Source organism: Nannospalax galili, unplaced genomic scaffold (assembly GCF_000622305.1).
Source record: "Nannospalax galili isolate Female #2095 unplaced genomic scaffold, S.galili_v1.0 scaffold960, whole genome shotgun sequence".
NCBI lineage: Eukaryota > Metazoa > Chordata > Mammalia > Rodentia > Spalacidae > Nannospalax > Nannospalax galili.
Window position 1 is genome coordinate 583,768 of NW_008348313.1, and position 25,510 is coordinate 609,277.

A 25,510-nucleotide genomic window follows, 5' to 3' on the forward strand; every position below is an offset into this window, starting at 1 on the left:
CCCCAATTCTATCCAAAGGAATACTGACAATGGATTGCTGTAGATGAGGAACAGCTGATCCTCCTGGAACAGGGACCTCTGGCTGACTAGATTTATCAGAAGGACAGATGGGGGCAATAGATGGGGGTCCTGACAACACAGTGGACATTGGCAGGGATGACAGAGTATGGAGGCTCTAGAGGGAGAAGAAGGCTGTTTATCTGACGAGTTTATATTCATACTCAGATGCCACGGAACTCAGAAAGTAAGTGACTGTGACCAGTAATAGTCATATATATAGAGATTAGAAATGCATGTGAAAACGTCTCAATGTCAGTTGCCTTAAAATGAATTTTTCTGTATGAAACTGTATTTTAACAACGAAGTGGAGATCTTTTCTAAACATTAAAACCTCATTTAATTTTATGTCTTGTAGAGTTTATAATCAGTAAAAGATTGTACAAGCGTAATAATTCCTCTGTAAACCTAAAAATGTACACCCAATTTTGAAAGAGATGTACCCTAGCTCAGAAAAATGTTATTGAATAGGTTAATGCTGTTGTAATGAAATGCTTCTTTTAATTAAAAAAAAAAAAAAAAAAAAAAGGTATTCAAACTTGCTTTTCTTGTTTAGGTTCACAACCCAGCTAGAATGTAGTTTAGGTTTGGGGGGTGTTTTGTTTTTCTTTATCTTGTTTGATTCAGGGAGTCTCAGGTTATCCAGGCTGGCCTCAGACTCAGAGTCCTCCTGCCTCAGCCTCCTGAGTGCTGGGTTTACAAGAGTGCACAGCACTTTTGGTGGCCCCATTTTTTTTTCAGATGAAGATAGCAAGGCTCACAGAGGTTACATCAAGGTAGCTCACAAAGTCTACCTGCTTGTCCAGGGCCCGGGTCTGCTCCTGGAGCGCCTCCACCTCGGCCTGCACCTGCGCCTTGCACTTGAGCAGACGGCCCATGTCCTCCAAACGCTTGGTGTCTCCAAGGCGCTTGACCTGGTTCTGGGCCACGCTGATTTGCGTCTGGAGCTGGGTTCGAAACACCTCCAGCTGACGAATCTCCTCGCTGTAGAGGAGTGGGAAGGGGAGTCAAGGCAAGCAAAGGGGCGGGGCTCGGCAACCAGTTCCAGCAGCAGCCCTCCCCTAGCCCTGACCCTAACCGCCCTCTCTGCACCCCACCCAGCCTCTGACCCTCATTTGACCCTCCCCCTGATCTCCATCCCTTCCTCTCCCTAGCCCCTGACCCTCCTTACCCTGTCCTTCACCCCCAACCCCGCCCCTCCACATCCCTGCCCTTTCTCCATCCCCAGTCATTTCCCTTCTCCCCTCTGGTCTCCTCCACAGCTCACAGTTGCTTGCTGATGCGCCGGTGAACCTCCTTGCTGTAGGTCCGCCGTTCCCCCTCCATCACCTTGCATTGCCGCTGCAGTCGGCCAAGTTCCCAGTCCACTTCGGGTGAGACCAGGCAAGGGGTTAAAAAGGGACCCAGGCCTCCAGTCCCTTCCTCCCTAAGACTTAGGAACTCTGCTTCCTTTAGGGTCTCTCAAACTGTACTGCAGTTCCAGTCCGGACAGTCTCTGGGAGTCTCTCAGGCTTTCTCTTCCCTTTATTCTCCTGGTAGCCAAGCTGACCTCAGTTCTTTCCCCTAACCCACTCTCGCCAAGAATTTGGGCACAAAATCTGTTGGGGGGAGGGCTCTTGGCCCCTGGTACCTGAGACTAGGGAAACTGGCTCCCACGTTGCTCCTGGTCCCTCCCTCTCTCCCACCATCCCCTGAGCTCCTGCTTCATCCCTTACTCCCCATTCTCCCCCTCATCTCCCTACGGTCTCCAAGGGCTTACAACCAGAGTGGACTCTCCTGCGTGCCCCAGCCTGGCGTCTAAGCTGGGTGTCGTAAGTCTGACCCTAACCTATCCCTTCAGTCTTTCCCACCAGCCCCCACCCCACCCTCCCTGCACCTAAACGGAAAACTGCCTCACACCAGTGTCCACAGTACCAAGACTGAGAAACCGAGAATCCCTACCCTAGCTATAAGCTATTATCTTTCCTTCCTTCTTCCCTAGGTCTCTGTCTCTCTCTGTCTCTGTGTGTGTGTGTGTGTGTGTGTGTGTGTGTGTGTGTGTTGGTGCGCACTATGCCATGGTGCGCCAGTGGAGGTCAGATCTTGATGTCCACGGTCTTCCTGGCCATCCCACTGCCTTGCCTGGCGCAACCATGAGCCTGGCACCTCCATTAACGCAGGAATCTGTTCCCAGGAAGGCGCTCCTGGGAGGCTTCCCCTACCCGGGTCTTGGAACTTGGGGAAGCGGGACCGCAAAGGAACAAGGAAAAAAGGAATCATGAGTTACCGGGTCCCTCCAGAAAGACCTCACTTCCGTCCTCTGAGCGAGTGCTCCTGGCCGACAGGCCTAAAGGCATCCTGGCCACAGAGGCAGGACTCCTGCGGGTGAATACAAGCCTCAGGGCGTGCAGACCAACGCAGAGGATGACCCACAGCACTGACCCACCGCACTGCGGCCTCTGAGCCTCGATCCTTCAGGGGCTATACCGGGACATCGCTCACCCACACACAGTCTGGGTGCTGCGGTTCGACTCTGACTCGGTCCCCGGGCCGTCTCTCTGCCCCTCCGACCCCGGCCGGCTCGGGGATAGGGGGCGAGACCCAGGCTGTCTCTACCTGCTCGAGTGCCCGGCAGCTCCAAGCTCTCTGTTGTGATCTGGTTACTGGGGAGATAAGGGGCCAATGAGGCCAGAAGACAAGACAGGGGAGGGACCGAGGACGCGGGCATGCTGAGAGGGGCGGGGTAAGGGCGCAGGACCCGCGAGCGAAAACCCCGGGGGACTCGCCCGGTCTCATACTGAGGGGCTGCGGGGTCAGCGCGGGGCGAAGCGGGAGGCGCTGGCAGAGGCACGGCGGAGACCACCAGAGAAGGAGCCCGGGGCCTGCAAAGAGCGTGGGCCAGGAGAGAAGAGTGGCGAGGCCACGGCCAAAGGGCGGGGCTAGGGAAGGAAAGCCAGAAAGGACAGTGAGGCACAGGGGAGAAGCCAGGGCCCGTAGCAAACGAGGGGAGGGGCTTCGATCTGTAGGGAGCGGGGCTGCAGGGACGAGAGAGGGGAAGAGTCAGACAGGGCGGGCTGGGGGAGGGGCTAGAGGCCTGTTAGGGGCGGTGCTGGGACCGAGGGGCCAAGGCCTGTAGCGTGCAGAGGGAGGGGCTTTGGGCGGGGCGAACAGATTCGGCTATTTACAGGCAACACTGTTAGGCGAACTGGCCAGGGGCCTGATGCGAGACCCTGGGGTCACTTGGGTGTCCAGGAAGAACACCTGACGGAGGAAAGTGGCCAGGTGGGCTTCCCCAGGGCGTTCAAGCTTGGCGGGCCCGCGGGAGCAGATGTCTGGAAAGTGCGGGTCTGTGAGCAGTGTGTATCCTGCAGGCGGGAGGCGCCTGAAGGAAAACGTTAAGAAAACTAGATACTTCGATATCGGCCCAAGGAATGCGTGCCTTGGGCTGATTATCTGAGGAATTCAGTGGTTTAGGAGGCGGTGCGGAAGCCAGGAGTTGTAAGAAAGGAGCGCGCACCAGGCTTTGACCCTGCACAGGATCACTCACTACGCATGCGCCGCCAACGGCTGCCAGGCGCTGCGATGTAATGGGCAGAAGCGGAAGTGAGAGTGGGCGGGACCTCCGGTGATAGGCTCTCTCTGGCCACGCTGCTCGGGGCCTCGGGCTGGCTGGCAGTGGGCGCTGGTCTTTGCAGGCTGGGTGTGCCAGATTTCTGCGGTTTCCTGTGGGAGGAAGCGGCCCGGGTTGCTTCGAGCAGCACGAATCCTCGGAGGCCTGGACAGGGGAGATCCGTCACTGCCTTCCGGTCTCTTGATACTCCCATTGTACCGGACACTGCCGTTGGGGACTCCTAAACACCTCTGTGTTCCCCATCTACGCTGGTCTTAGTCCCAAACTCCTCCCAGGACTGGGGTGCTGACCCCTGTCCCTGCAGTCCCAGAGGGGAACAAGAATCCACAATCCCTAATTTTATTCTCAGTGATCCACTTTGTAGCTTCCTCAGGGATCTGTCTCCCAAGTCTCTGTTCCTCTCCACCACCCTCATTTAGGATTCCAAATTTTAGTTTGGGGACCTAATGGACCCAGGTATTGTCCGTTTCCCCAATTACTATAGACCTTGAACCAGAGTTCCCCTGAACTACTACAACTATGCTCCATTATCCCTCTTCTACCGATGAAGAAACGGAGGCATGATGAGGTTATCAATAACTTGCCCAGGATCACACAGCCAATGAGTGGCTCTAAAATCTGTACCCGGTGGTACCTAGCTCCTTGTGTCCCAATTACTAAACTGTCCAGCCCTCATCCCTCAGGAGGCCTAGGTTACCACACCCAGCTCTGGCCTATCAGATACCTACACATCCCATCTTTCAGGCCCCCAGCCCTCACTTTCTCAGGACCAGGACCTGGTCTCCTGCCAAGGGAAGCACTTTGTACTCTGTCATCCCCCACACCCTAGCTCAGTGTCCTTCAAAAATAAATAATGACAGTTCACATTATGCCCCTGGGACTCCAGTGCTGTGAAAACCCTAATGGCCTCCCACAGCACTTAGAGTAAAATCCAGACTCCTCCCAGAGTCTTCAAGGGTACCCTCAGATGTCCCTGCCTGCCACACCCTAGGCTCTCTGTCTGCTCCCTAAACAGGAGCTTGTTCTCAGATCCTATGCAATCTCCTCTGCCCCCCAACCCCAGTGTCTAGATGATTCCTGCCCTCAAGTCTCAAGTCAAATATTACCTCCTCCAACTGACCTTCCATGATTACCCAATTTTAAGTAGTACCCTCCCTGACTCAGTCATTATTTTCATTATTTCTTTACTGACCGTATATTATACCCATTACACAGATTAGCAAACTGAGGCCCAGCTACATGAACTAACTGACCTAAAGTTGCACAGCTAGAAAATGGTAGCACTAGCATTTTCCACCTCCTGCCACTTCTTTCCAGAAGACATACTCCCACACCTCCACACCCCCCTTAGAGCCAGCCCCAAGTCTGATGCCTATCACAGGACCCTGTTCCAAACTCCATCAAGGAAGGCAGACATCTGGTCCCAGGAGGTGACCTATCCCACCCCAGGGCCCCAAAACTTCTCATCTCAGCCCTGAGGGGAGGCCCCAGAACACACCCACTGGGGGACTTGGGGCGGAGGCAGAGAATAAAGAACCAAGTGCCTGGGGCCTCCCCTGTCTACAGACCTCAGCTTGGCGAGGACAGAGTGAGTAGAAAAGGGTGGGTATATATTGAGAGTCGAGAGATGCAAAAGACCGGGAAAGATGAGGAGAGAGGGGAAAAGGAGGGAAGGAGAAGGGGTGTGTGTGAAGAGTGCGAGGTGGGAGGACGGCCTTGAGGGAGCGGGGGGGGGGGGGGGGGGAAAAAAGGAGGGAAGGAGGGAGCAGAAGGGCGGGGCTCAAGGCCGGAGTAGGGACAGACTCAAACTCAGACTTTTCGGCGGCTCTCGGTAAGTTTTCAATCCGTTATTCGGATTCGGGGATTTCTTTCTTTACTGGGCAGCACAGCACCTTGGGAGGGTTACCCTAGGCTGGGAGAGACCCCTCCCCCACTCACAGCTCTGGTGGACTAGTAATTGAAGTGATTTCTCAGCCTTTGCAGTGGGGATACAGAAAGGGGTGGGGGCCATCAAGAACTTGTAGGCTCCCAGCAGAGGCCCCCCACAGAAAATACCCTGGAGCTTTTCCCCAGGGCTATCGACTCTCCCCTGAGATCAAGTTCAGGAAGACTACCAGGGCTGAAAACTTCCAGGCCCTGTCTCTGGACATTGAAGGATGATGGGAGGTAGCCCCTCCACTCAGGCAGTCCTCTCCCCGATCCATCTCTTCAAGCATCCAGCGCCTCGGGCTTGCAACAGAGTGGGGAGGGGACCTCAGAGACACAGAAGCTGGGGTTTCCCTGGTGCTATGGGGGGGGGGGGGGGGGAGAAGAATGAATCACTGATGACTCACGCCAGGAAAGGAGGGGAGTGAGTCAAGGATCCCTGACCTGGGGACAGCCCCAGTTCCTGATAAATTGGGAAGGAGGGCGTCAACTTGAATTTTCATATGGTCACCCATATGGCTCAGGGACGGGCATATTGCCAGTCCTGCCCATCCATCTCCGAAGAGCCCATCTAGGACATCCTCTAGCCCCATCTGGGAGCACAGGAGTCCTGGGCTCACCCTTCTACTCCCCAGGGAGGCACTGCTCAGCCCCCTTCTCTTTTCCCTCATGCCCAGGACCCCTCCTGAGCCTTCTTCTTTCAGACCCTAGAGTCCCCTCAGCCCTCCTTCCTTTGACATGGGAATCCAGACCACAGCCCTCTTCCCTGAGGATTGAGTGCTCCTACCCCTTGCACCTCTTAAGCCTCCCCCTCTATCCCCCAGGTGTCCAGCAGCAATGTCACTCCTCCTGTTGGTGGTCTCTGCCCTTCACATCCTCATTCTCATACTGCTTTTTGTGGCCACTTTGGACAAGGTAAGCCTCCCATTCTATGGACCTGTGAGCTCCAGACCCACTCTGTTTCCAAGCCTCAACTCCCTACCTCTACCTCTGGACCAGTCCTTTCCCTTGGCCCCACCCTTTTGGTCCCCAGGTCCATGCCTTCAGGCACCACCCTCCCCAGTCTCCCTGACCTCACTCACCCTCCTTCCTTCCTCACTTTCCTTGGTCTCTGTCCCTCCCAGTCCTGGTGGACTCTCCCAGGGAAGGAGTCTCTGAACCTGTGGTATGACTGCACATGGAACACCACCACCAAAACGTGGGACTGCAGCAACGTCAGTGAGAATGGTGAGCGCACAGCCAAGGGTAGCAGAAGCCCCAAATCACCCAGGACTAAGGTTGGGAACCCAGCCTGGGCACTGCCACCAGGGGTTGTCACAGGTGGCCTATCTGGATGGAAAGGCTACTGTTCCTTTTCTAAAGCTGATCCACAAGGGCAGAGGCCATGTGATATAGGCTTAAGGAATGGGGAGAAAGCTCCCAAATTCTTAAGACTTTCCAAAGTTGTAAGAAAATAGAGCTAGTATTCTGAATATGAGAGCCATTCCTGGAAGCTGAGAAGGGAGGTAGGTGGGCAGGGCCAGAGTTCTAAAAAGATGAAGCTGCCTCCTTCCAAAAGTGACAGGAGGTAGGTCTGGGGTGTAGCTCAGCAGTAAGGTGCATGCCTGGCATGTGATTCCTACACCACACATACAAATGAGAGATTAAATGCTTTTCCCCCAAGATCAAATCAAGTGGCTTGCTCTCCTTTCTAGTCACCTTTTGCTCAAGGAATCCCAGGCACGAAAAAGAAATAATTGCAATTAGTAAAACATGTTTCTAGTCTTCTTTTGGGGGGGTGGTGCTGGGGAGTGGAATGCAGAGCCTTGCACATGTCAGGCAAAGTGTCTTTATTCTCAACAGACATATTTATGTAGAGAGTCATTAAAAATCCTACAAATCAACCACTAAGTAAAGCAATATAAGCCAGGCGTGGTGGAGCATGCCTTTAATGCCAGCACAGAGGCAGGTAGATCTCTGTGAGATTGAGGCCAGCATGGTCTACATAATGAGTTCCAGGCCATCTGGGGCTACAGGGAGACCCTGTCTCAAAAAGATGGAAAAATAAAGGAATTTAGCAAGGTGACTCAAGGCTTTCCCAGAACACCAAGTTTTCAAGCTTGCATGACTGAACCTAGGAGCAGGTAGAGACCCCCTAAATGGTGAGGAGGTGATGGACCCGCTGAAACACCAACTGTGTCTCCCTTTGCAGGCTGGCTGAAGGCAGTACAGGTGCTCATGGTACTCTCCCTCATCCTCTGCTGCCTGTCCTTCATCCTCTTCATGTTCCAACTGTACACCATGAGGCGAGGAGGGCTCTTCTATGCCACTGGCCTCTGCCAGCTTTGCACCAGTAAGTACTGCCCCCAGCTTGTGGAAGGGAAGGCATGAGATTGCACCACTCAAGGCTCAGAAAGAAAACCATCTTCAGGATCCCAGTCACCTCCGTGGATGGGCACTTCCTGAACCCAGGAACTAGTGGGAGTAGTAATTCTCTGGGGCTTCATGGTGGTCTCAGGACTTCAGTGAGCCAACACTTGAGAAGTGGGTTTTGGTAAATGATTTGGGTACCAGGGATAGTGGCAGCTAACAAATATCCCAAAAGGAATGTTCTGAATCTTAGTAGCTGTGGCATTGTCAGCCAACTGCTGTTTCTTGTGAACCTATTCAGGGAGTTCACTTTTACTTTTTCTTTGGCTATAACCCAGGGACTCAGGCATGCCAGGCAAGCTCTTGATCCATGTCCCTGGCCTCTCACTGGTAGATTCTAGAGATAGGGTCTCACTAAAATGTCCATGCTGACCTTCAACTTTCTACCTACCTGCCTCTGCCTCCTGAGTATCTGAAAGTGCAGGTGTGCACCATTAGGCCCTAGTCTACTATTTTTTTTTTTTTTCAGGTCAACTCATTTTTTTTTTTTTGGAGGCTTAAAGGTTCAGAGGGGCTGAAGAAGTCAGTGAGGTCTGACATCCTGGCCGTCTCTAAAATCACAGCTCTATTTTTTTACTTTTTCGGCTCCAGGTGCAAAGGGTTTTAGAAACCTCTTCCTGGGTTCCCAGAGAGCCCCCCGCCTCCCTTTACTTCCTTTTGCATGTTTGGCCCATGAAAAACTCAAAAGAATTCCATGGACAGATAGCTGTCATAGTCCTACTTCACGGATGAGCAGTGGGGGACCAGAAGTGAAACAAGGTGCCGAGTTACTTTGCAGCTGCTTGGGTGCTGCCAGGGTGAGAGGAGAACATTGAGGCTCCAGGGCGTGGAGCAGCACCAGCAGTGTGGCAAGATCTCCCTGTGCTCTGTGTGTCAACACCACTGCCTTTTGCGGTTCCCTCAGGTGCAGCCGTATTCTCTGGGGCACTGATCTACACCATCCACACTGAGGAGATCCTGGCGAAGTACCGGAGTGGGGGAAGCTTTGGCTACTGCTTTGCCCTAGCCTGGGTGGCCTTCCCGCTAGCCCTGGTCAGCGGCATCATCTACATCCACCTGCGGAAACGGGAATGAGTGCAGTGTCCTCCATAAAATAAACCCATTTAACTTCACGCCTGACTCTGCTCTCTCCCTCTTTCCCTATCAGCCCTTGTTGGTCCTGAGCTTCTTTCCTCCCTGGGACATCTGGACCAAGCCAGCTTCCCTCCCACAGACTGTCGGAGTGCCTAAGGGCACCTCACCTGGGAAAGATCAGGAGTTATATGTCATTACCAACCCCCAACCTCCCACCCTCATCAGACCACGTTAGCAGCTCCCCTCTTTTCTGCTCCAGGTTCTGTGGCATTGCTCTCAGCTCTCCTAGACGCAGACTGCAGTGCATTTGCGTTACTGATCTCTTCTCTCCTACCCCACCACTCAAAGTTGTTTCCTCTTTCAAACCACTCTCCCTTCCTCTCTAGAACCCAACCCTTCCCCCCTAACAAAGGCCATCGCTATAGCCTATATGACACACACCCTCTTCTATACTAAGACAGTGGGGACCAGCTGTCTTTCACAGGCACCTACTTTCTGGCTGTGTGCCTTTGTGAACAACCAGCATATCTGCAGGCAGCCACCCTGTCTTCCTATTTGGAACCCAAAGTCTTGCAATCAGGACCTTTCCTCAGGGATCAGGTGCTAAGATCCCAGTCTGGGACCCATCCACACACAGTCACACTGTTCTTCCCAGAATTCATTCTCAGATCTCTCCAATCTCTCTCTCTCTCTCTCTCTCTCTCTCTCTCTCTCACACACACACACACACACACACACACACACACACACACACACACCCCTACAGCCACACTACCCATCCAGATGTATTTATTAAACATGATTTATTCCTTTGAAGAGGGTAAAGTAATAAATATTGCACAGGTCACTGGTGAGGAGACCCAGACTGAGGTAGTTTTTGCAGCAAGGTAGGGAAGCCCAGGGGGCCTGCTAGGGACCTGGACTGATTTCATGGAGGGCCATCTCTACTCCAGCAGGCCCACCACCTTCTGGTGGGCCCAAGGTTCCCAGTGTCTTTAGCCAGGATGGATCAGCAGCTGAGCAGATGGCCCATCTCAGGATACCCAGAGCAGGCTCCTCCAGGCTGCCCCCCTCCTGCCCCTGCCCAGTTGATGGTGGCCAGCAGCTGTCACTGGCTGTGTGCCAGGGCCAAACAGCTCTTGGGCTGCGGCTGCGACAGGCCCCGCCCAGGAGCATGTGGTGGGAAGTTCCTGAGCAGGCTAAACAGACGGTGATGCACCGTCTCCAGGCTCAGCTTTCACAGCCTGGCCCGTCTCACGGTGGCCATTGCTGGCAGCTGCAATGTGACAGCTGGGTCCAGTCCCCCAGGCCGCACCCCCTCCCCCAGGTCGTGTAGGAGGTTCCTACTTGGGGTGGGGCCAAGAACAATACAAGCTGAAATAAATGGCTTTGAATGGCTGTCCTCAGGCGGTTGCCTAGCAACTGTCAGCCATCCAGACTGGCTGCTCCGAAGTCTATAACATAGCAGAAATAATGACCTGTCAGCAACCTGGATTGACAGATTGTTGTAGTGGAGGCGGAGTTTGACACCCTACTAGTGTCTACAGGTTAGGAACAACAGTCAGGGTGAGGGATAGCTACTGCCCGGCGCGGCCTGGGAGTCTTGGGGGTGCCTATGACTATCGGGTCCAGTTGGGGCAACTCCGGCGGCGGGAACAGCCCGAAGCTGGGAGTCAAAGCTTGCAGGTGGGCCAGGGCACGAGATCCATTGAAGGTCACATCACAGCCTGAATGGGCGAGAAGCCAGCTTTCCACTTCCGACTGCAGCCACCTAGACGTCTCTGCGGGGACAGGCTGTGTCCAAGCTGGAGCTAGAGGAGGCCTGGGCCTGGGGGATAGCAGGGCAGGGAGTAGGGACAGAGGGGAGAGGGGGTGGCAGGAAGAACCCTGGACAGCAAGGAGGGCCTGGGAGATAACAGGGCCTAGAGAACAGCTGGAAGAGCCTGAGAGACAACAGGGAGAGCCTGGAGGACAGCAGGGGGGCGGTCTGGGGACAGCAGGAAGGGCCTATACGTCTTACCTTCAGGCGAACCATGGGTGCCCTCTGGCCGCCGGGCCAGGAAGCTGTGTGCCAGTAATGCCTCCTTGATGTGCTCGTCCTGAGCCCGCAGTGCCAGGGCACTGAGGAGCTCTGAGTTGTTAGATGTACTACGGTAGTACAGCATGTGTGCTAGTTCCAGCGCCTGGGCACTACGCCGCTGCCCAAACACCTGTGGGGGACACAGGGTCAGCATCAGAGGTGCAGAGTCAATCAGAAACCCCAGTGCCTGAGTGGTCTGGCCTGAGATAGGCCCTAAACTGGGCCTGAGCCTAGGCTGAAGGGCACTCCCTCTGCTAGTGACCACACTGCTATCTGGTCACATGTTATTGGGTTTGTACAAAGACTTCACACATGAATTTTGGCCTAGTAAATTTTAATCCCAGTAAGTTCCTATCTTAGGCATTCTTCCATATTCCTAGATGACATGTCTAGGATTTGCCTCACAATGACCCAGAATGGGGAGACTGGGATGTTGGGATACAATCAGATTGTTGCTGGGATGTTGGGATACAATCAGATTGTTGCTAACTGCACACTGAGCACATGGGACTTCAGGCTATCTTATCTCTGTATCATTTTGAACCTTTCCATGATTGAAAAATAAAGTTTAAGCCATTAAACTGTAAAGAGAAATAAGGGTAAAAGAACACTGAGTGCAGGCCTGGGCCCTCAGCCACCTCCAGCCCCTCCCTCTCCCACAGGAAACTGTCTCCTTTCTTTGACTCATCCATGATGGATGAGCTCAAGGCAGTCCTATGCCTTCATGACACCTCCACCATACCCTACTAGCCCTACTAGCCCTTGGCTGAGACTGGCCTAAAGTGACACTGTCTGTACTATCTGTCTGTACTATAAGGTTGGTGCTGCAAGGACCTAGGAAGTTGGCACACAAGACAGCATGAGGATACAGCAGCCCACCCTATCCCTGAATATCAACAGCTAGGGATCACTGTCCCCACCCTGTGTTGCCAAAAATTCATCCTGGGCTGAAACAGCCTAATCCCACAGCATGGCTGTGTGGCTGGATCTTCTTCTTAGAAGCTTGTACCATCAGTTCCACCCCTGCCCTGAAGCCAATTGCCACAGAGGCAGGAACCCTGTACTAGGGACCATCCTGCATGGAATAGTTGGCATCTGCCAAGATTGCAATGCCAAGTTCTCATGCTAAAGAAGCACGTCGCCTGTGAATGGCATGCAGATACATTCATTAACTTCCCATTCCTCCTTCCCTGGGATCCCCATTCTGGTAGCCCTACCCTCTATGGGTCACAGGGTATACCTTCTCCATCCACATCCCTCTTGGCCAGTTTATCTGTCCCCAGTCTATCCTGGTTTACCTCTCCCCTAGTCTCATCTCCCTGCTGCTTGTTCACAGCCTCCTTGGCTTCCTGAAGCCCTCAGACTTTAAAAAAAAAATTTTAATTATTATTTTTATTTTATGTGTATGAGTGTACTGCCTGCATGTATGTAAGTGTACCTGTGTTGTGCAATGCCCATGGAGGTCAGAAGAGGGCGTCAGACCCTGGAACTGGAGTTACAGACAGTTGTTAGCTACCATGTACCTGTTAGGTGCCAGGAACCAAATCCAGGTCCTCTGCAAGAGCAGCCAGTACTTTTTTTAAAAAAAAAATTTATTTATTATTTTTATTTTATGTGTATGAGTGTATTGCCTGCATGTATGTGAGTGCACCCATGTCATGTAATGCTGCAGAGGTCAGAAGAGGGCGTTGGATTCCCCTGGAACTGGAGTTAAGGACGGTGCATAGCTGCCATGTGGGTTCTGGGAATTGAACCTGGGTCCTCTACAAGAGCAGTCAGTGCTCTTAACCACTGAGCCATCACTCCAGCCCTGCAGCCAGTAATCTTAACCACTAAGCCATCTCTCCAACCCCAGAAGCCCTCAGATTTTAAAGCTCCAAACCCCTTCACCAGTGCCACCCATATGGCACACACTGCTGTGTCCAAGCACACAAGCCCCTTGGTCTCCTCAGACCCTGGCCTTCAAACAAGCAAAGTCCCCCATTCTGTTCTTAGAGAACACCATCTCATCCTCAAGTCTTCAGGCTCCTATACCACAGGCCACAGTCTCCCGTGTCCATAGGTTGTCACTTCCCCAGGGCAGGAGGGCCCTGTTCTTTCAGGCTCCAGTGCCACAGCCCCAGGCTGTCCTTGGCCTGCTCTACACAGAGAAGGCAGGTGTGTGGTCCCATCCTAAGTGGTTCAGAAAGATCTCACAGAACTGGTGGCCTCTGGCCTGGGGATGAGGGATGCAAAGGGGTGGCCAGCCCAGTCAGAAAGAGGACATTCAGTCAGACATGTATAAATGCAGTTTGGAGAAGCAGGAAGGGAAGGCAGGTGCCACAAATACACAAGAAGCAGAAGCTGGGGATGGCCGTGAGGGTAGTGGTGGTGAAAGATTGAAACCCAGGGTGGCTGAAACAGGGACCCCCCTAACCAGGCAGTGAGAGAGGAGGGCAGGGCAGAGCAGGGCCATCTCTGTGTGGAGTTGGAGATGGGCTACAGGGGGCCCTGGAGGCTGGGGATAAGGCAAGGACAAGGCAGGCACCATGGTCATACCCCGACAAAGAGCAGGTGTGGGAGATGCTGGCTATGGCAGCCAATGAAAGCCAGCAGGGGCATGTCCCAGCCACTTTGCTTCACAGTGGCCGTGGGTGAAGGGAGTGACCTCCTGGATGGCACAGAGATTCAAGGTAGAGGAACCCCTCAGGGAAAGAAAGTCCTGCATCGAGGAGCTGAGGAGGAGCCAGGCAGGAAGAATAGGACTTCATGTAAGTGGGGACAGGAGAAAACTAGGAGGGGCCAGTAGTGCAGCAGATGCAGAACCAACTGAAACATGGGAGGAAATGGGGATGTGGACAGCCAGGAAGGAGACAGGGCTGAGCCCTGGCCTGGGTAATCAATGTACCAGAGCTGGATAAGTTGAGCTTTTCCATGCCTTAGGCTCCATGCCCCCCTATGACCACTGAGGCGTGAAAGGAGGGTCCACCCTGGACACTGGAGAGCATTCACTGGCTTCCCTGTCTCAGCCTCTACTGTGCCTGTGGTCACCAAGGTTCCTCCCTGCTTTTCAACCTTCCATGATGCCCTGCTACCCTGAAGAGAAAGCCCAGAAACTCTATGTGGGCATCCATGACTCTGGCCACCCTGGACCTCGCCTCCCCTGCTACATAGTATTCTCCCCAGCCCTCCTGCTGTCCATCATCCTCACAGTCAGCATGACCTGGCCATTATTTATGAGTGTTATCTTCCTGAGGGAGAGGTGACTGGGTGGCTGAAAACAGCTTGGGAACTAATGAGCTGGCAAGTGAACAACTGGATACCACACAGCCCTCACACTAGGCTGCACTCCTGGGGCAGTGCCAACCCCAGGGATATGGGAAAAGTCACCCTTCCCAGTCACCTCAGCCAACAGACAGAGCACACACCAGTGAGAAGAGTACAAGTTGGGTGTCAGTCCCATATACCCTCTCAGCCCTGAATCCTTGCTGGTGAGCAACTTGAACAACTATATAAGGCAGCCCTGAACTTCATACTACAGATTAGAAAGGGAGCTTATTAACTATATGATTTACTGGTCTAGGTCCAGAGTTTCCAATTCAGTCCTTTGAGATTGGAGCTGGCTCCTTCTTTGATCAGGACAGCCCACCAGGATGGAAATTCAGGGAACAAATAGTCCCATTGTAACAACCATCATCACCTCAACAGAGACCTCACATGACACTTCCTGTGGCCAGGCTTGAATGGATTCATTTAATCCCTGTCTCCCCTATAAATCAGGTCCTAACATCATTCCCACTTTGCAGTACAGGAGCTGGGGCACAGAGAAGTTAAGCAACTTGCTTAAGACCATGGTGCTGGAGGACAACAGAGTCAGATTCAAATATAGGCAGTCAAGCTCCAAAGCACACATCCTCATGCCCTTAAATTGTCAAGCTAGTGCACCAGTAGGATCCTATTTTCCAGATGAGGAAACTGAGGCTCAGAGTAAAATCCCTGCCTAAGGGGTACAGGGTAAATGAAGTAGGGAGCATGGGAGGGCAGCATACACCAGGGAAGATGCATGGGAAAACTGAAAGTACAGGGTGGCCTGGCTGAGTGGCCTAAGCAGTAGGTACTCACCTTGGAGGCCCTAAGGCCCATAAAGGCAGCAAAGAGCAGCAGCAGCAGGGAGGTGGCCATCTTGAAATCAGACAGTACCACCATGCCCACATTGACGAAGAAAACCACACCTGAGACCACCAGCATGAGGTTGAGTAGGGCACGCTGCAGTGTGGGCGTGCGCACCTTCAGTTCAGGAAGCAGCTGCTCCAGGCCCTCCAGCGGTGTGTCCTTGAAACTCTTCAGAACCAGGCGCCCACGTCTTGTCCGAGCTGCCAACACCACACGCTTGAAATACCTCCTGAAGGCCAGAGAGGAGGATATAGGCTTTGGAAGGCTGGAGCCCTCCTGCCAGAAACTCTGTAGCTCCATGCTGCATGACCTTTTAGAAAGCAACTTAATAACAAGGAATTGGAAATAAATGTGTATCCAACTGTGGGGGATCGGTTACTTATGTATCCCCATTATTGTACCTGTTGGTTGTTCATTAGAATCCTGGCTGTGCCATTTGTTCAGGACACAGCCTTCCTCTCTGAACCTCAATTTTCCTCATTTGGTAAATGGGGATGATTATCCTTACCCCTTCTCATCTTCTGGGAACAGTCCTACTCACTTTCCTTCAGAAGAAAAGACTGCATTTGGACAATTTGTACCTCCCATTTCAAGACTTCCCACCCCAGACACCCAAAGTCAGACACTGACCTGTCAGTCTCCTCTTGACTCTACCCATGCTCCCTCTCACTGTAGCTGGGGAACAAAGGCTACCTCACCTCTCCGTGGGGGGCACCTTTCTGAAGAAGCCACGCTTGGAGCCCACACTGGACATGTGGGGCATCTGCCCAACTCGCTGGCCCAGGGCCCAGAACTGCATGTAGAGATACTGATCCAAATTTATTGTCACCTGCCATGGGGAAAAAGGGAGCAGAGGTGGCTGAATGTGAATTGGGTGTTAGGGGCAAGGTGCCAGAATACATGCCCTGCCCAGAAATGCTGCCCCCATCTTCTGTAACTCATCATGCAGTGTCCAGGCAGGGTAGCCATGCATGGTGGTTCATGCCACACACTACATAAGGCCAGAGTCATGCACACAGGAATCTTCTTTGTCACTGCATTTCCTAGAGCCTAAGATGCCACTGATTTTAAGATTCCCTATTTATGAGGCAACTACAAAGACAAGACATTGTCACTTAAACCATGTTTTACCACCACTGGCAAGTTGCATCCCAAAATATAACAAAATATGACTAAAAAATATATCTTAGGGGCTGGAAGGATGGTCAGCAATTAAGAGCAGTAGCTGCTCTTGCGAAAGACCAGGTTCGAATCCCAGCACCCACATGGCAGTTAACAACTGTCCATATCTCTAGTTCCAGAGGATCAGATGCACTCTTCTGTCCTCCGCTGGCACTGCATGACACAGGTGTACTCACACATATGCAGACATAACACTCATACACGTAAGATAAAGATAAATTTTTTAAATACAACTTAAAATTCACTAAAATGTGGAAGACTTTAGTATTTCTGCTACATTCTGTTGACTTTAAAGACAAGAGTTTTGTATTGTTTATCACAAAGTTCCAGCAGGTGGTGGCACTAATGACCCTTTCCTGACAGAGGGCAGTGAAGTGGCTGGGGAGGCTTCTTCAAAGAAGAAGTGTGGCTCCTCTAGGAACAGATACCTGGACCTCATCCTGAGGGTGATGGACAACCAGTGCATAGGCAAGGGCATCCTCAGAGAGTGGAGAGAAGTTGGCCTGGGCCAGCAGGGGCTCCAGAGCATGGAGCACCTCTTGCTCATTGGACAGACGCTGGGGGTCAGTGAGGGATGGCTGGTCCAGGGTCTCTCTGTCAGGGTTGATGGGGTCATACAAGGCCTAAGGAGAGAGTCAATTGAAAAAAACAGGTCACAGTAGGAGAGGCTGTCAGGCTGTGAGGATGGGAAAGGCCCAGGGTTCGGTCCTCTCCTGTACTCTCCTCTAGGCTGCCCTGTGTCACCTTGCCATGCACATACCTTTAAACACTGTGTAGACAATGACCCTAGCCATACGTCTAGCTTCCTTCTGAGGTCTGATCTGAGCAGGCAACCTCTCCTCCTTCTAAGAAGCTGTAGGAGACCAGACTGCCTGGTGGAAACTACATTTCCCAGCAGCCCAAGGCCAGGATGCCAAGAGACAAGGTAGGGACTGAAGAAGTGACAACCATCCCCCTGAACTTCCACTCCTGCTTGTTCTGCCAACCTAGAACCCTTCCTGGCCTGATGAACAATGAGTGTTCAAATCTTCTGTATATTAGGATGCTGGGCCTCCTGTGCTTCAGCCAGGGCATCCTTGAAGAGGAGAGTAGGGAGATGTTTTGACTAAGCATGGTAGCACACACCTCTCATCCCAAATCTCAGGAGACAGGAGGATCATAAGTTCAAGACCAGCTTGGGCCATAGTGAAATGCTATCTCAGCAAATTAAAACATTTCAGACTGTGTCACATACTCCTCCCAGCAACAACAAAGGCCCAGCCAGAAGTGTGTCTGAGCTGTGCAAAGTGACCAGTCCAGAACTGTTCACCCCTCAGGTCCTTCCCCACAGGAGACCATATTCCTCTGAAGCCTCATCCCAGGGCCAGGTGCCAGACCACCAGGGGCCACAACACATAGCCCATAGCCTCAAGCCCACAGAAGGTCTCAAACCAGGAAGTCTTGAGCTCCTGTGCCCATGATGCCTGCCCCATGGAACCCCAAAAGAGCTCCCACCACCCTGTGCCCACCTCATGGAGCCCTGCACAATATAGTGTGGTACCTGTACTCCAGGAAGAGCAAAACAGGTAAATGTCTTTTCCGGGTCCCTCCTGTGTCCCCTCTTGTGGCCACACCTGACTGACCACTCTATATGAGAAGACAAAGCACTCTGGACCTGGTGGCACAGGCCTGTCGTCCCACCTGCTATGGAGGCTAAGGCAAGAAACTGCAAGTTCAAAGCAAACCTGAGCAACTTGGCAACATCCTATCTCAAAACAGATAATGGCCAGGTATGGTGGTAGAAACCTTTAATGCCAGCACTTGAGAGACAGAGACAGGCAAATCTCTGAGATCAAGGCCAGCCTGGGTCTACATAGTAAGTTCCAAGGCCAGTTGGGGCTACAGGGTGATCCTGTCTCAAAAAAAAAAAAAAGAATGACAGATTAGATGATAGATAGATGATGATAGATGATAGATAAATAGATGATAGATAGATGATGATAGATAGATAGATAGATAGATAGATAGATAGATAGATAGATAGATAGATAGAAAGACAGACAGACAGACAGATAGATAGGTGATAGATAGAGGGGCTAGAGAGTTGGATCAGCAGTACCAGTTCAGTTCCCAGCACCTACATCAGGTGGCTCACAAAGCCTGTAATTCCAGTTGGAGGGAGATCCAATGCCTCAGGCCTCCGTGGGTACTTGCACTCATATGGACATACTCCCACACACACAATTAAAATAATAAAAATAAATCTTAAAAATATAAATAAAAAATAAATAATGAAAAGAGAGCTCATGATATAATTTAGTAGTAGAGACTTGCCTAGACTCCCCCAGTGAGGGGCTGGGATTGTGACTCAGCAGGTAAAGTACCTCCTGAGCATGTGCAAGACCCTAAGTTCCATCCAAGATGACAAAAAATTAAAAGCAAATTTTGGAGAGCATTGCCCTGTTTGAACTCTGTAGAAAGCATACTTGACTACATATGCAAAGACACCAGTAGCCAAGACTGTCTATGATGGCAGAGCCAGATAGGCATGTATGCAGACACAGGTTCTGAAGTGCTGTGTCCCTTATGTTTATGTTTAGATTAGATTAAAAAAATTGTAAAATATTATGTGAACATTTGCTCTGTACCTTGCAAACAGGCCACACTGTTGCTAATTGTTCCCTGAGCTCCTGCAGAGAAATGCCCTTTGATCTGCCTACCCTTTGTTTCTGAATACATGCTTAGAGTACCCCATCCCTATGACTAAAACCTTGGAAGTCAGAGACTCCGTACTCTTTGTTCTACAGAACAGGGAGTCTCCTGGTCCCCAGCTTTCTTTAATATTAAATTGTCTTGCATGTAATATTTTACTATTGGATACTACGCTGTCCCTCTTTGTGTCCACCACTACCCAGTCACATAAGATGTAGTGAACAAGAAGGTAAAACAGCCCCAGCAGAAGCACAGGGATGAAACATTGCCCTAAGGGACAGAGGAACAGCAGGGTGGAAGAAACTCTGTCCCAGGGTCCCCACAGAACTCCTGGCCTCTAAACCCTTGTGTGGGGTCTGTGTCTGCAGCTGGGCCTGGTATCAATAACGCCATCAGGATGTCACATCCCCTCACATCCAACATGTCAGGTCCATGGTTCAGACTGCCACAGCCCTAACATTCTGGCAAAATAATCATTCTACATTTCTTTTCCCAAACCTGCTCCCATGATGTCCCACTCATTCCCTGATGCCAGTGTCCTTGGACATTTCCAGTCAATGTCTGGTGGCTTTTTACACCAGCCTGGCCCAGAGAGACCCTATCAATCCCTCCTGCCCGCTCTAGTCCTCCCCCAACAGGACACCCTATCTGTGCAGATTCCTTCCCATCACCACCCCATGTCCAACCCCTGAGTTCTCATGCGGACTCCCTCTCTCTTCTGACTCTACCTTCTCTACTTCGAACTTCATCTCTCACCTGAAGGATGACCTTGGACTTCTGTTTACCTACTTGACTCTCCCCACTTAAAAAATGTCCCACAAAGCCATGAATCCCAGATAGACCCCATACCCCACAACTTCCCACTACATTTGGAATGAAATGTGAATCTTTCCAGGACCTTCAAGGCCCCTCACAAACTGTCCTCGCCCTCCTCATCTTCTGTGCTGACAACCACCCTTGAGGCTGTTCAAAGGAAGGAGGGAGGAAAGGAGGAGGGAGGGAGGGAGGGAGAGAGGGAGCTGCTGCCCTGTCTGGTCCCAGGATGATGTGTAACTTGTCCCAGACTGTGTGACAAGCCTCAGAGGGAAACCCTATAACCCAGCCTTCTATTGAGGGATACAGGGCCTCAGGGTCTCAGAACAACCTCTGAGTAGGTATTATAGGGACAGTGAAGAGCACGCTACATTGGAAGGGTTTGGGCAAAGACTGGCAGAGGGAGAGCTTAGCAGTCAGCAGGGAGACTAACTGGGCTCTTGCCCAGGACCCAAGCAGAGTGGGTCATAGACCTTGTGTTGGATAGCTTTGGTTGTCAACTTGACATACTTAGGTAAAGGGAGCTTCAATTGGTGAATTGCCTCCATTGGACTGGCCTGTGGCAATTTCTGTGGGGTATCTTCTTGATTATTGACTGATATGGGAGGGACCAACCCACTGTGGATGGTGCCACCCATGGGCAGGTAGGCCTATGTTGTATAAGAAAGCAGGTTGAGCAGGGGCCAGGGAACAGACCAGTAAGCAGCGTTCCTCCACGGCCTGTGTTCCAACTCCTACTTCCAGGTTCCTGCCCTGAGTTCCTACCTTGGGCTCCCTGATGAACTGTGACCCAGGAGATGTAAGCCCAATAAACCCTTTCCTCCCCAAGTTGGTATTGGTAAGTGTATTTTGTCACTGCAATGGAGAAACAAACTGGAACAGGCCTCATCCACTGACACCCAGAATGACCTCGAAAGAGTCTATGGCTGGGGCTGAAGCCGCAGCCTTCAAGCCAGAGAAATTGAGGGTGTTGTAGGAGATGCTGTTTCTATCAAGCACTGCTACCAACCAAATTCTCCTCTGGGAGTTGCAAGCCAGAAACGTGGCCATGGCATATGGCCTGTTACTCCAGTTTCCTGTGCTCCCTCTCTCCCTGCCCCCCAGACAGGTGTCTGCTGTCCCAGCACTGCTGATAGGCACTTTTCCCTTCCCACCAACACTGCAGGTCCAACCGATCATGGCCTTCGAATTTGGATGGGCTCTGCCACCAGCCCACTCTCTGCACAGTACCAGGAGATCTTAGCAAAGGTTAGGAAGAATGAGTGGAAATCTTGTACATTTTTCTGCTATGCTTGAAGCAGGTTATACCTACACCCCAGCATGTGAAAAGGAAATCACTAACATCCATACTACAAAGATGAAAATTGAGGTGTGGTCACACTCAAACCTACCAATTATTTACAAAAGCCCTTTAGCACTTGGGAGGCTGAGGCAGGAGGACAATGAATTTGTAAATTTGAGGCCAGCCTGGGCAGCAGAGGAGACCATACCTCAATAAACAAAGCCTTGGGCACCTACTGCCCTCAGCAAGCAGGCTCACACAACTGCAAGGCCTGCGGAGCTTTTGTTTGTTTTATTTAATTTTATTTTATTTTATTTTGTGTGTGTGTGTGTGTGTGTGTGTGTGTGATGGAGGTGGACCACAATGCACATGTAGAGGTCAGAGGACAACTCTGTGGAGTTGGTTCTCTCCTTCCACCTTGATGTGGGTTCCAGGGATCAAAAGGTTATCAGGTTTCATGGCATTCACTGAACCATCTCACAGCTCCCACAAAGCTTTGGAGAAATAAAATATTTCATTTCACTATAACTTTTGTTTATAAGGTTTTTTTTTTTTTTCGGTCTTTTTGAGACAGGGTCTCCCTGCAGCCCCATCTGTCATGGAACTCACTATGTAGACCAGGCTGGTCTTGAACTCAGAGATCCACCTGCCTCTGCCTCCCGAGTGCTGGGATTAAAGGCGTGTGCTACCACACCCGGCTATAAGATTTATTTTTATTTAAGCCAGTGGCTCACGCCTTTAACCCCAGCACTGGCAGAGGCAGGCGGATCTCTGTGAGATCAAGGTCAGCCTGGTCTACAATGCAGGTCAGCTGAGGCTACAGGCTACAGGGAGACACTGTCTCAAAAAAATTTTTTTGAAATTTTTTTTTAATTATGTGTGTATATATGTGTGGGGAGGGGTATGTGCACATGAGTGCAGTTGACCGTGGAAGCCAAAAGAGGGTATGAGATCAACTGGTGCTATTGTTACAGGTGGTTGTGAGCCTCCTGAGGTGGGTAGCTTGTTACCAACTTGACACACCTGGTTCGAGGGACACTCTCCCACATTGAGGAATTGTCTCTATGGAACTGGCCTGTAGCCATGTCTGTGGGGGCATTTTCTTGAGTGATTGTTGAGTGATATGGGAGGGTCCAGCCCTTTGTGGGCAGTGCCACCCCTGGGCAGGTGGTCCTGTATTGTATAACAAAGCAGGCTGAGCATAGGCCAGAGGAGCAAGCCAGTGAACAGTGTTCCTCCATGATCTGTATTCTAGGTCCCTGCCTTGAGTTCCTGCCTTGGCTTCCCTTGATGATAAACTGTCCTATAAGCCAAATAGACCTTTCCTCCCCAAGCATGTTTTGGTCAATGTCTTCATCACAGCAATCAATGCAAAGTAAGACAGAATTTGGAACCAGAAGTGGAGTATTGCTGTAACAGACAGACCTGACCCACTTGTTTTGGGGAGGGTTGTGGAAGGTTTTTTTTTTTTGAGCTTTGGACTACAAAAGTCATTGGGGGTTTAAAGCTTAGTAAGCTGTTCTGTAAGAACTTGGAAAATAATTCTGAAAGAGGTATAGACAATGGAGACCTGGCTTGTGAGGTTTCAAGGGAAGCAAAAACTATCTGGGCTGTTTGTGTGATATGTTGAATTGAGAACCTGTGGGTTCTGGTCAACTGGGGCTGAAGAATCAGCTGTGATTAAGAAGAGACCAGAACCACTGAAGTAAAACTTTTGCTTTACTGGGACAATTGATGCTGGTTAACTGGGGCTGAAAAATCAGCAGTGAATGACAAGAGACCAGCATCACTGTGGCAAAATTTTCTGTGAAGTATTTCCTCAAAATCAGCACACAGAAGCTTTGGTCCAGAAGGGGCCCAAGCCTCCATGTCAAGCAGGAAACAGAACTTGGTAATGTGTAAGAATCTCCTGCATGGTTCTGATGTTGAAAGTGTAAAGGGGTCACAGACAGCAACTGAAGCTTGGCAGCCTCGGTTTGGGTATAGACCCACAGGATTGAGAGGGTCATGGAGAGAATCTGAGGCTTTGTACCCTGAGAGACCAGGAAAGGCCATTGAAGGTGCACTTCAGTTACAAATGAGACGCCCCACATATTGGAAATACCAGGACCAGGAAATGACCACCAAGGGCAGCGGCAGGTGTGGAATAGAGCTGGCTGTGTGTGCTGTGGATGGCAGAGCCGGAAAAGTGAAGCTACCCAAGTCCTTTGGAGCTCAGATGACCGTGAGTGAATCCCAGATGTCCAGTCTTGAGTTACTTTGCTGGCCTTTGATTTTGCATAAGTGTGCTTGATTCTTCCCTTTTGAATAAGACATTACTTAATTTGTTTTGGATTTTATGGAAGCCCACAGTTAAAAGACTTTTAAAAGAGACTTTGAACTTTTAAAGTTGTACTGTTTTATGTTGTGATCATATCTTGGGGACAAGAAATGGAAAGTTTGTAGTTTAATAGCAGTGCTTGTGTGTCAAGTTGACAAGGGGTCAATGGAATGTGGTGGTTTGAATAAGAATGTCCTCCAAAGGCTCCAGGTATTTGGACATTTTATCCCCAGTGGCTGTTGGTGGCCCTGTTTTGGTCTCAGAAGGTGTGAGCTTGTTGGAGGAAGCATGTCATTGGGGGCCAGCTTAGAGAGTTCCTCTAATCCCTGCGGGATTTCCTGTGCCTGCTTGAAGATCTGAGCACTTAGCTTCTGTTCCTGCTCCAGTCACTAAGCCTCCCTGCATGATGGACTCTAATCTCTCTGGAACCCGGAACTGTAAGCTCCAATAAACTCTTCTTCGTATATGTTCCTTTGGTCACAGTGTTTTATCACAGCCACAGAAAAGTAATTTGAGTCCTCTGGAAAAGCAGTATGTGCTTGTGGGGACCTAAAGGCCCCACCTTGCATAGGTCTGAAAGGAAGTTACTGGGGGCACGGCCTGGCTTGCTTTGAAAGTCTGAAGAATACTTCCACACTGCTGAGGAGTTCATGATCAGCGCGTGACCATCCTTAAGGTACACCCTGGGGGGGGGGGATTTCCAGGTGCCTTTATAAGCTCTGTAACTCCTGCAATAAATGAGTCCCTGCTTGACTAGGCTCCCCGTTGTGCCTGAGTGTTCCCGGTACTGGGGGTGGCATGGGCTGGCAAATGGCGTGCTTACTCATCCCCAGTCATCACTGCCTGGGGGTCACTGGTTCAAACCCCGGCAGCTGGCACCCAACGTGGCACTCAAAGGAAGGTGAAAAGAAGAAAAGAAAAGAAAGAAGAAAGAAAGAAAGAAAGAAAGAAAGAAAGAAAGAAAGAAAGAAAGAAAGAAAGAAAGAAAGAGAAAGAAGAAAAACAGATTGGGGCCAATCAGAAGTTCGGGGTAAGCAAGACCTGGAAAGATGGGTAACACAACTTTTAAGTCTGAGGACCCGGCGCTTAAAGCGCTGAGAGATAGGCTTAAAAGCAGGGGATTGGATTTGTCAAATCCGTTAGCTCAAAAGGTTTGGGCAGAAGCAATTCATTTGGCTCCCTGGCTACTTTGGGCTAATGTTTTACTGGAGATACATGGGAATCATGGGAAGAGATTGAGGAAGAAGGCAGAAATGCAACAGAAGTGAAACCAAAAGTGGCCAAAGTAACAAGCAGCACCTTGGGCATGCCCTGGCCAGCTTCAGAGCCCCCCAGGATCCATGAAAACAGGACCCATGGATGCCTTTTTCAGAAGGGTGGGGCAAGGCGGGGCACAAGTGGTCGGCAGCAAAAGCCGCCCACCCCACCCACCTTGAACTAACATGTGGGTGAGTCAGGGGCTCGTGTGAAAGCTGGGCGGGGACCACCCCGTAGCTGGTGATTAGTGGTGGCAGCCGCCAGGCATATTTAAAAAACAAAACAAAACAACAAAAAAAAGAAAAGAAAACCACCTTTGGCGATGCGCTGCAACCAGCTCTGGGACAGGTGAAAAGGACCGGTTCGGGGAAGATGGCTGGGGGGTCCATTCCGTGGGTGGCCAGGGAACCACCCAGCCCCTGAGTGTTACAGCCCCGACAACAGCAGAGCTCGCTGAAGCCCGGGCTGAGGGAGCCCTTAGTAAAGCCTACAATGTTTTCACTGACTGGGGCAGATGTGGAGAAAGCAAAAAGCAGCTCAATTCAAGGAACTCATGGCCATTGTTTTCTGACAGTATTCAGACTCATATGCTCCTTAAAGAGAGCAAAGCCCCTATCTTCTTAAAGCATCTTGGGGACAGCAAGGATTGCCTGGGCT

At 51.1% G+C, this 25,510-nt stretch overlaps 3 protein-coding genes across 17 annotated transcripts in view; 1 reads left to right on the forward strand and 2 right to left on the reverse strand.

The window, feature by feature from the left end:
• The window catches only part of Ccdc114 (coiled-coil domain containing 114), a 23,736-nt gene extending 20,638 nt beyond the window's left edge, over positions 1-3,098 (reverse strand). Inside the window, exons 1-5 of one of the 8 annotated variants that reach the window (XM_029569347.1) lie at positions 2,835-3,097; positions 2,653-2,699; positions 2,324-2,415; positions 1,325-1,424; positions 852-1,041 (exon numbers count right to left, since the gene is read on the reverse strand). In XM_029569347.1, the coding sequence (XP_029425207.1) occupies positions 852-1,041; positions 1,325-1,424; positions 2,324-2,393 (360 nt within the window). In that variant the 5' untranslated portion in view covers positions 2,394-2,415; positions 2,653-2,699; positions 2,835-3,097. Of the gene's footprint in view, positions 1-851; positions 1,042-1,324; positions 1,425-2,323; positions 2,416-2,538 lie in introns of all 8 variants that reach the window. The other 7 variants (XM_029569349.1, XM_029569344.1, XM_029569350.1 and 4 more) reach the window with 7 other exon arrangements.
• Positions 3,099-3,193: 95 nt separating this feature from the next.
• Emp3 (epithelial membrane protein 3) lies at positions 3,194-9,114 on the forward strand. 4 transcript variants are annotated; one of them, XM_008844966.3, is made up of 5 exons: positions 3,194-3,318; positions 6,418-6,508; positions 6,718-6,820; positions 7,785-7,925; positions 8,907-9,114. In XM_008844966.3, the coding sequence occupies exons 2-5, from the start codon at positions 6,431-6,433 to the stop codon at positions 9,074-9,076; spliced, it is 492 nt and encodes a 163-aa protein (XP_008843188.1). In that variant the 5' UTR covers positions 3,194-3,318; positions 6,418-6,430; the 3' UTR covers positions 9,077-9,114. The 4 variants fall into 4 exon arrangements, with proteins under 4 accessions (XP_008843188.1, XP_029425149.1, XP_029425148.1 ...); XM_029569289.1 differs by lacking the exon at positions 3,194-3,318 and adding an exon at positions 5,231-5,255; XM_029569288.1 differs by lacking the exon at positions 3,194-3,318 and adding an exon at positions 5,245-5,269.
• Positions 9,115-9,862: 748 nt separating this feature from the next.
• Positions 9,863-25,510, reverse strand: part of Tmem143 (transmembrane protein 143) — a 26,844-nt gene continuing 11,196 nt past the window's right edge. For 2 of the 5 annotated variants that reach the window (XM_029569284.1, XM_008844975.3), the window contains 5 exons: positions 16,919-17,113; positions 16,007-16,137; positions 15,258-15,537; positions 11,097-11,286; positions 9,863-10,857 (listed from right to left, as the gene is read on the reverse strand). In XM_029569284.1, coding sequence (XP_029425144.1) covers positions 10,625-10,857; positions 11,097-11,286; positions 15,258-15,537; positions 16,007-16,137; positions 16,919-17,113 — 1,029 coding nt within the window. In that variant the 3' untranslated portion in view covers positions 9,863-10,624. Of the gene's footprint in view, positions 10,905-11,096; positions 11,287-15,257; positions 15,538-16,006; positions 16,138-16,918; positions 17,114-25,510 lie in introns of all 5 variants that reach the window. The other 3 variants (XM_017801125.2, XM_017801126.2, XM_017801127.2) reach the window with 3 other exon arrangements.

What these genes read in the sequence shown, in the direction of transcription:
- Emp3 (XM_008844966.3), top strand. Translation starts at nt 6,431, where the DNA reads ATGTCACTCCTCCTGTTGGTGGTCTCTGCCCTTCACATCCTCATTCTC. An exon ending in TTGTGGCCACTTTGGACAAG is followed by an intron (nt 6,509 to 6,717) that starts GTAAGCCTCCCA and finishes TGTCCCTCCCAG; the next exon opens with TCCTGGTGGACTCTCCCAGG. An exon ending in CCTCTGCCAGCTTTGCACCA is followed by an intron (nt 7,926 to 8,906) that starts GTAAGTACTGCC and finishes CGGTTCCCTCAG; the next exon opens with GTGCAGCCGTATTCTCTGGG.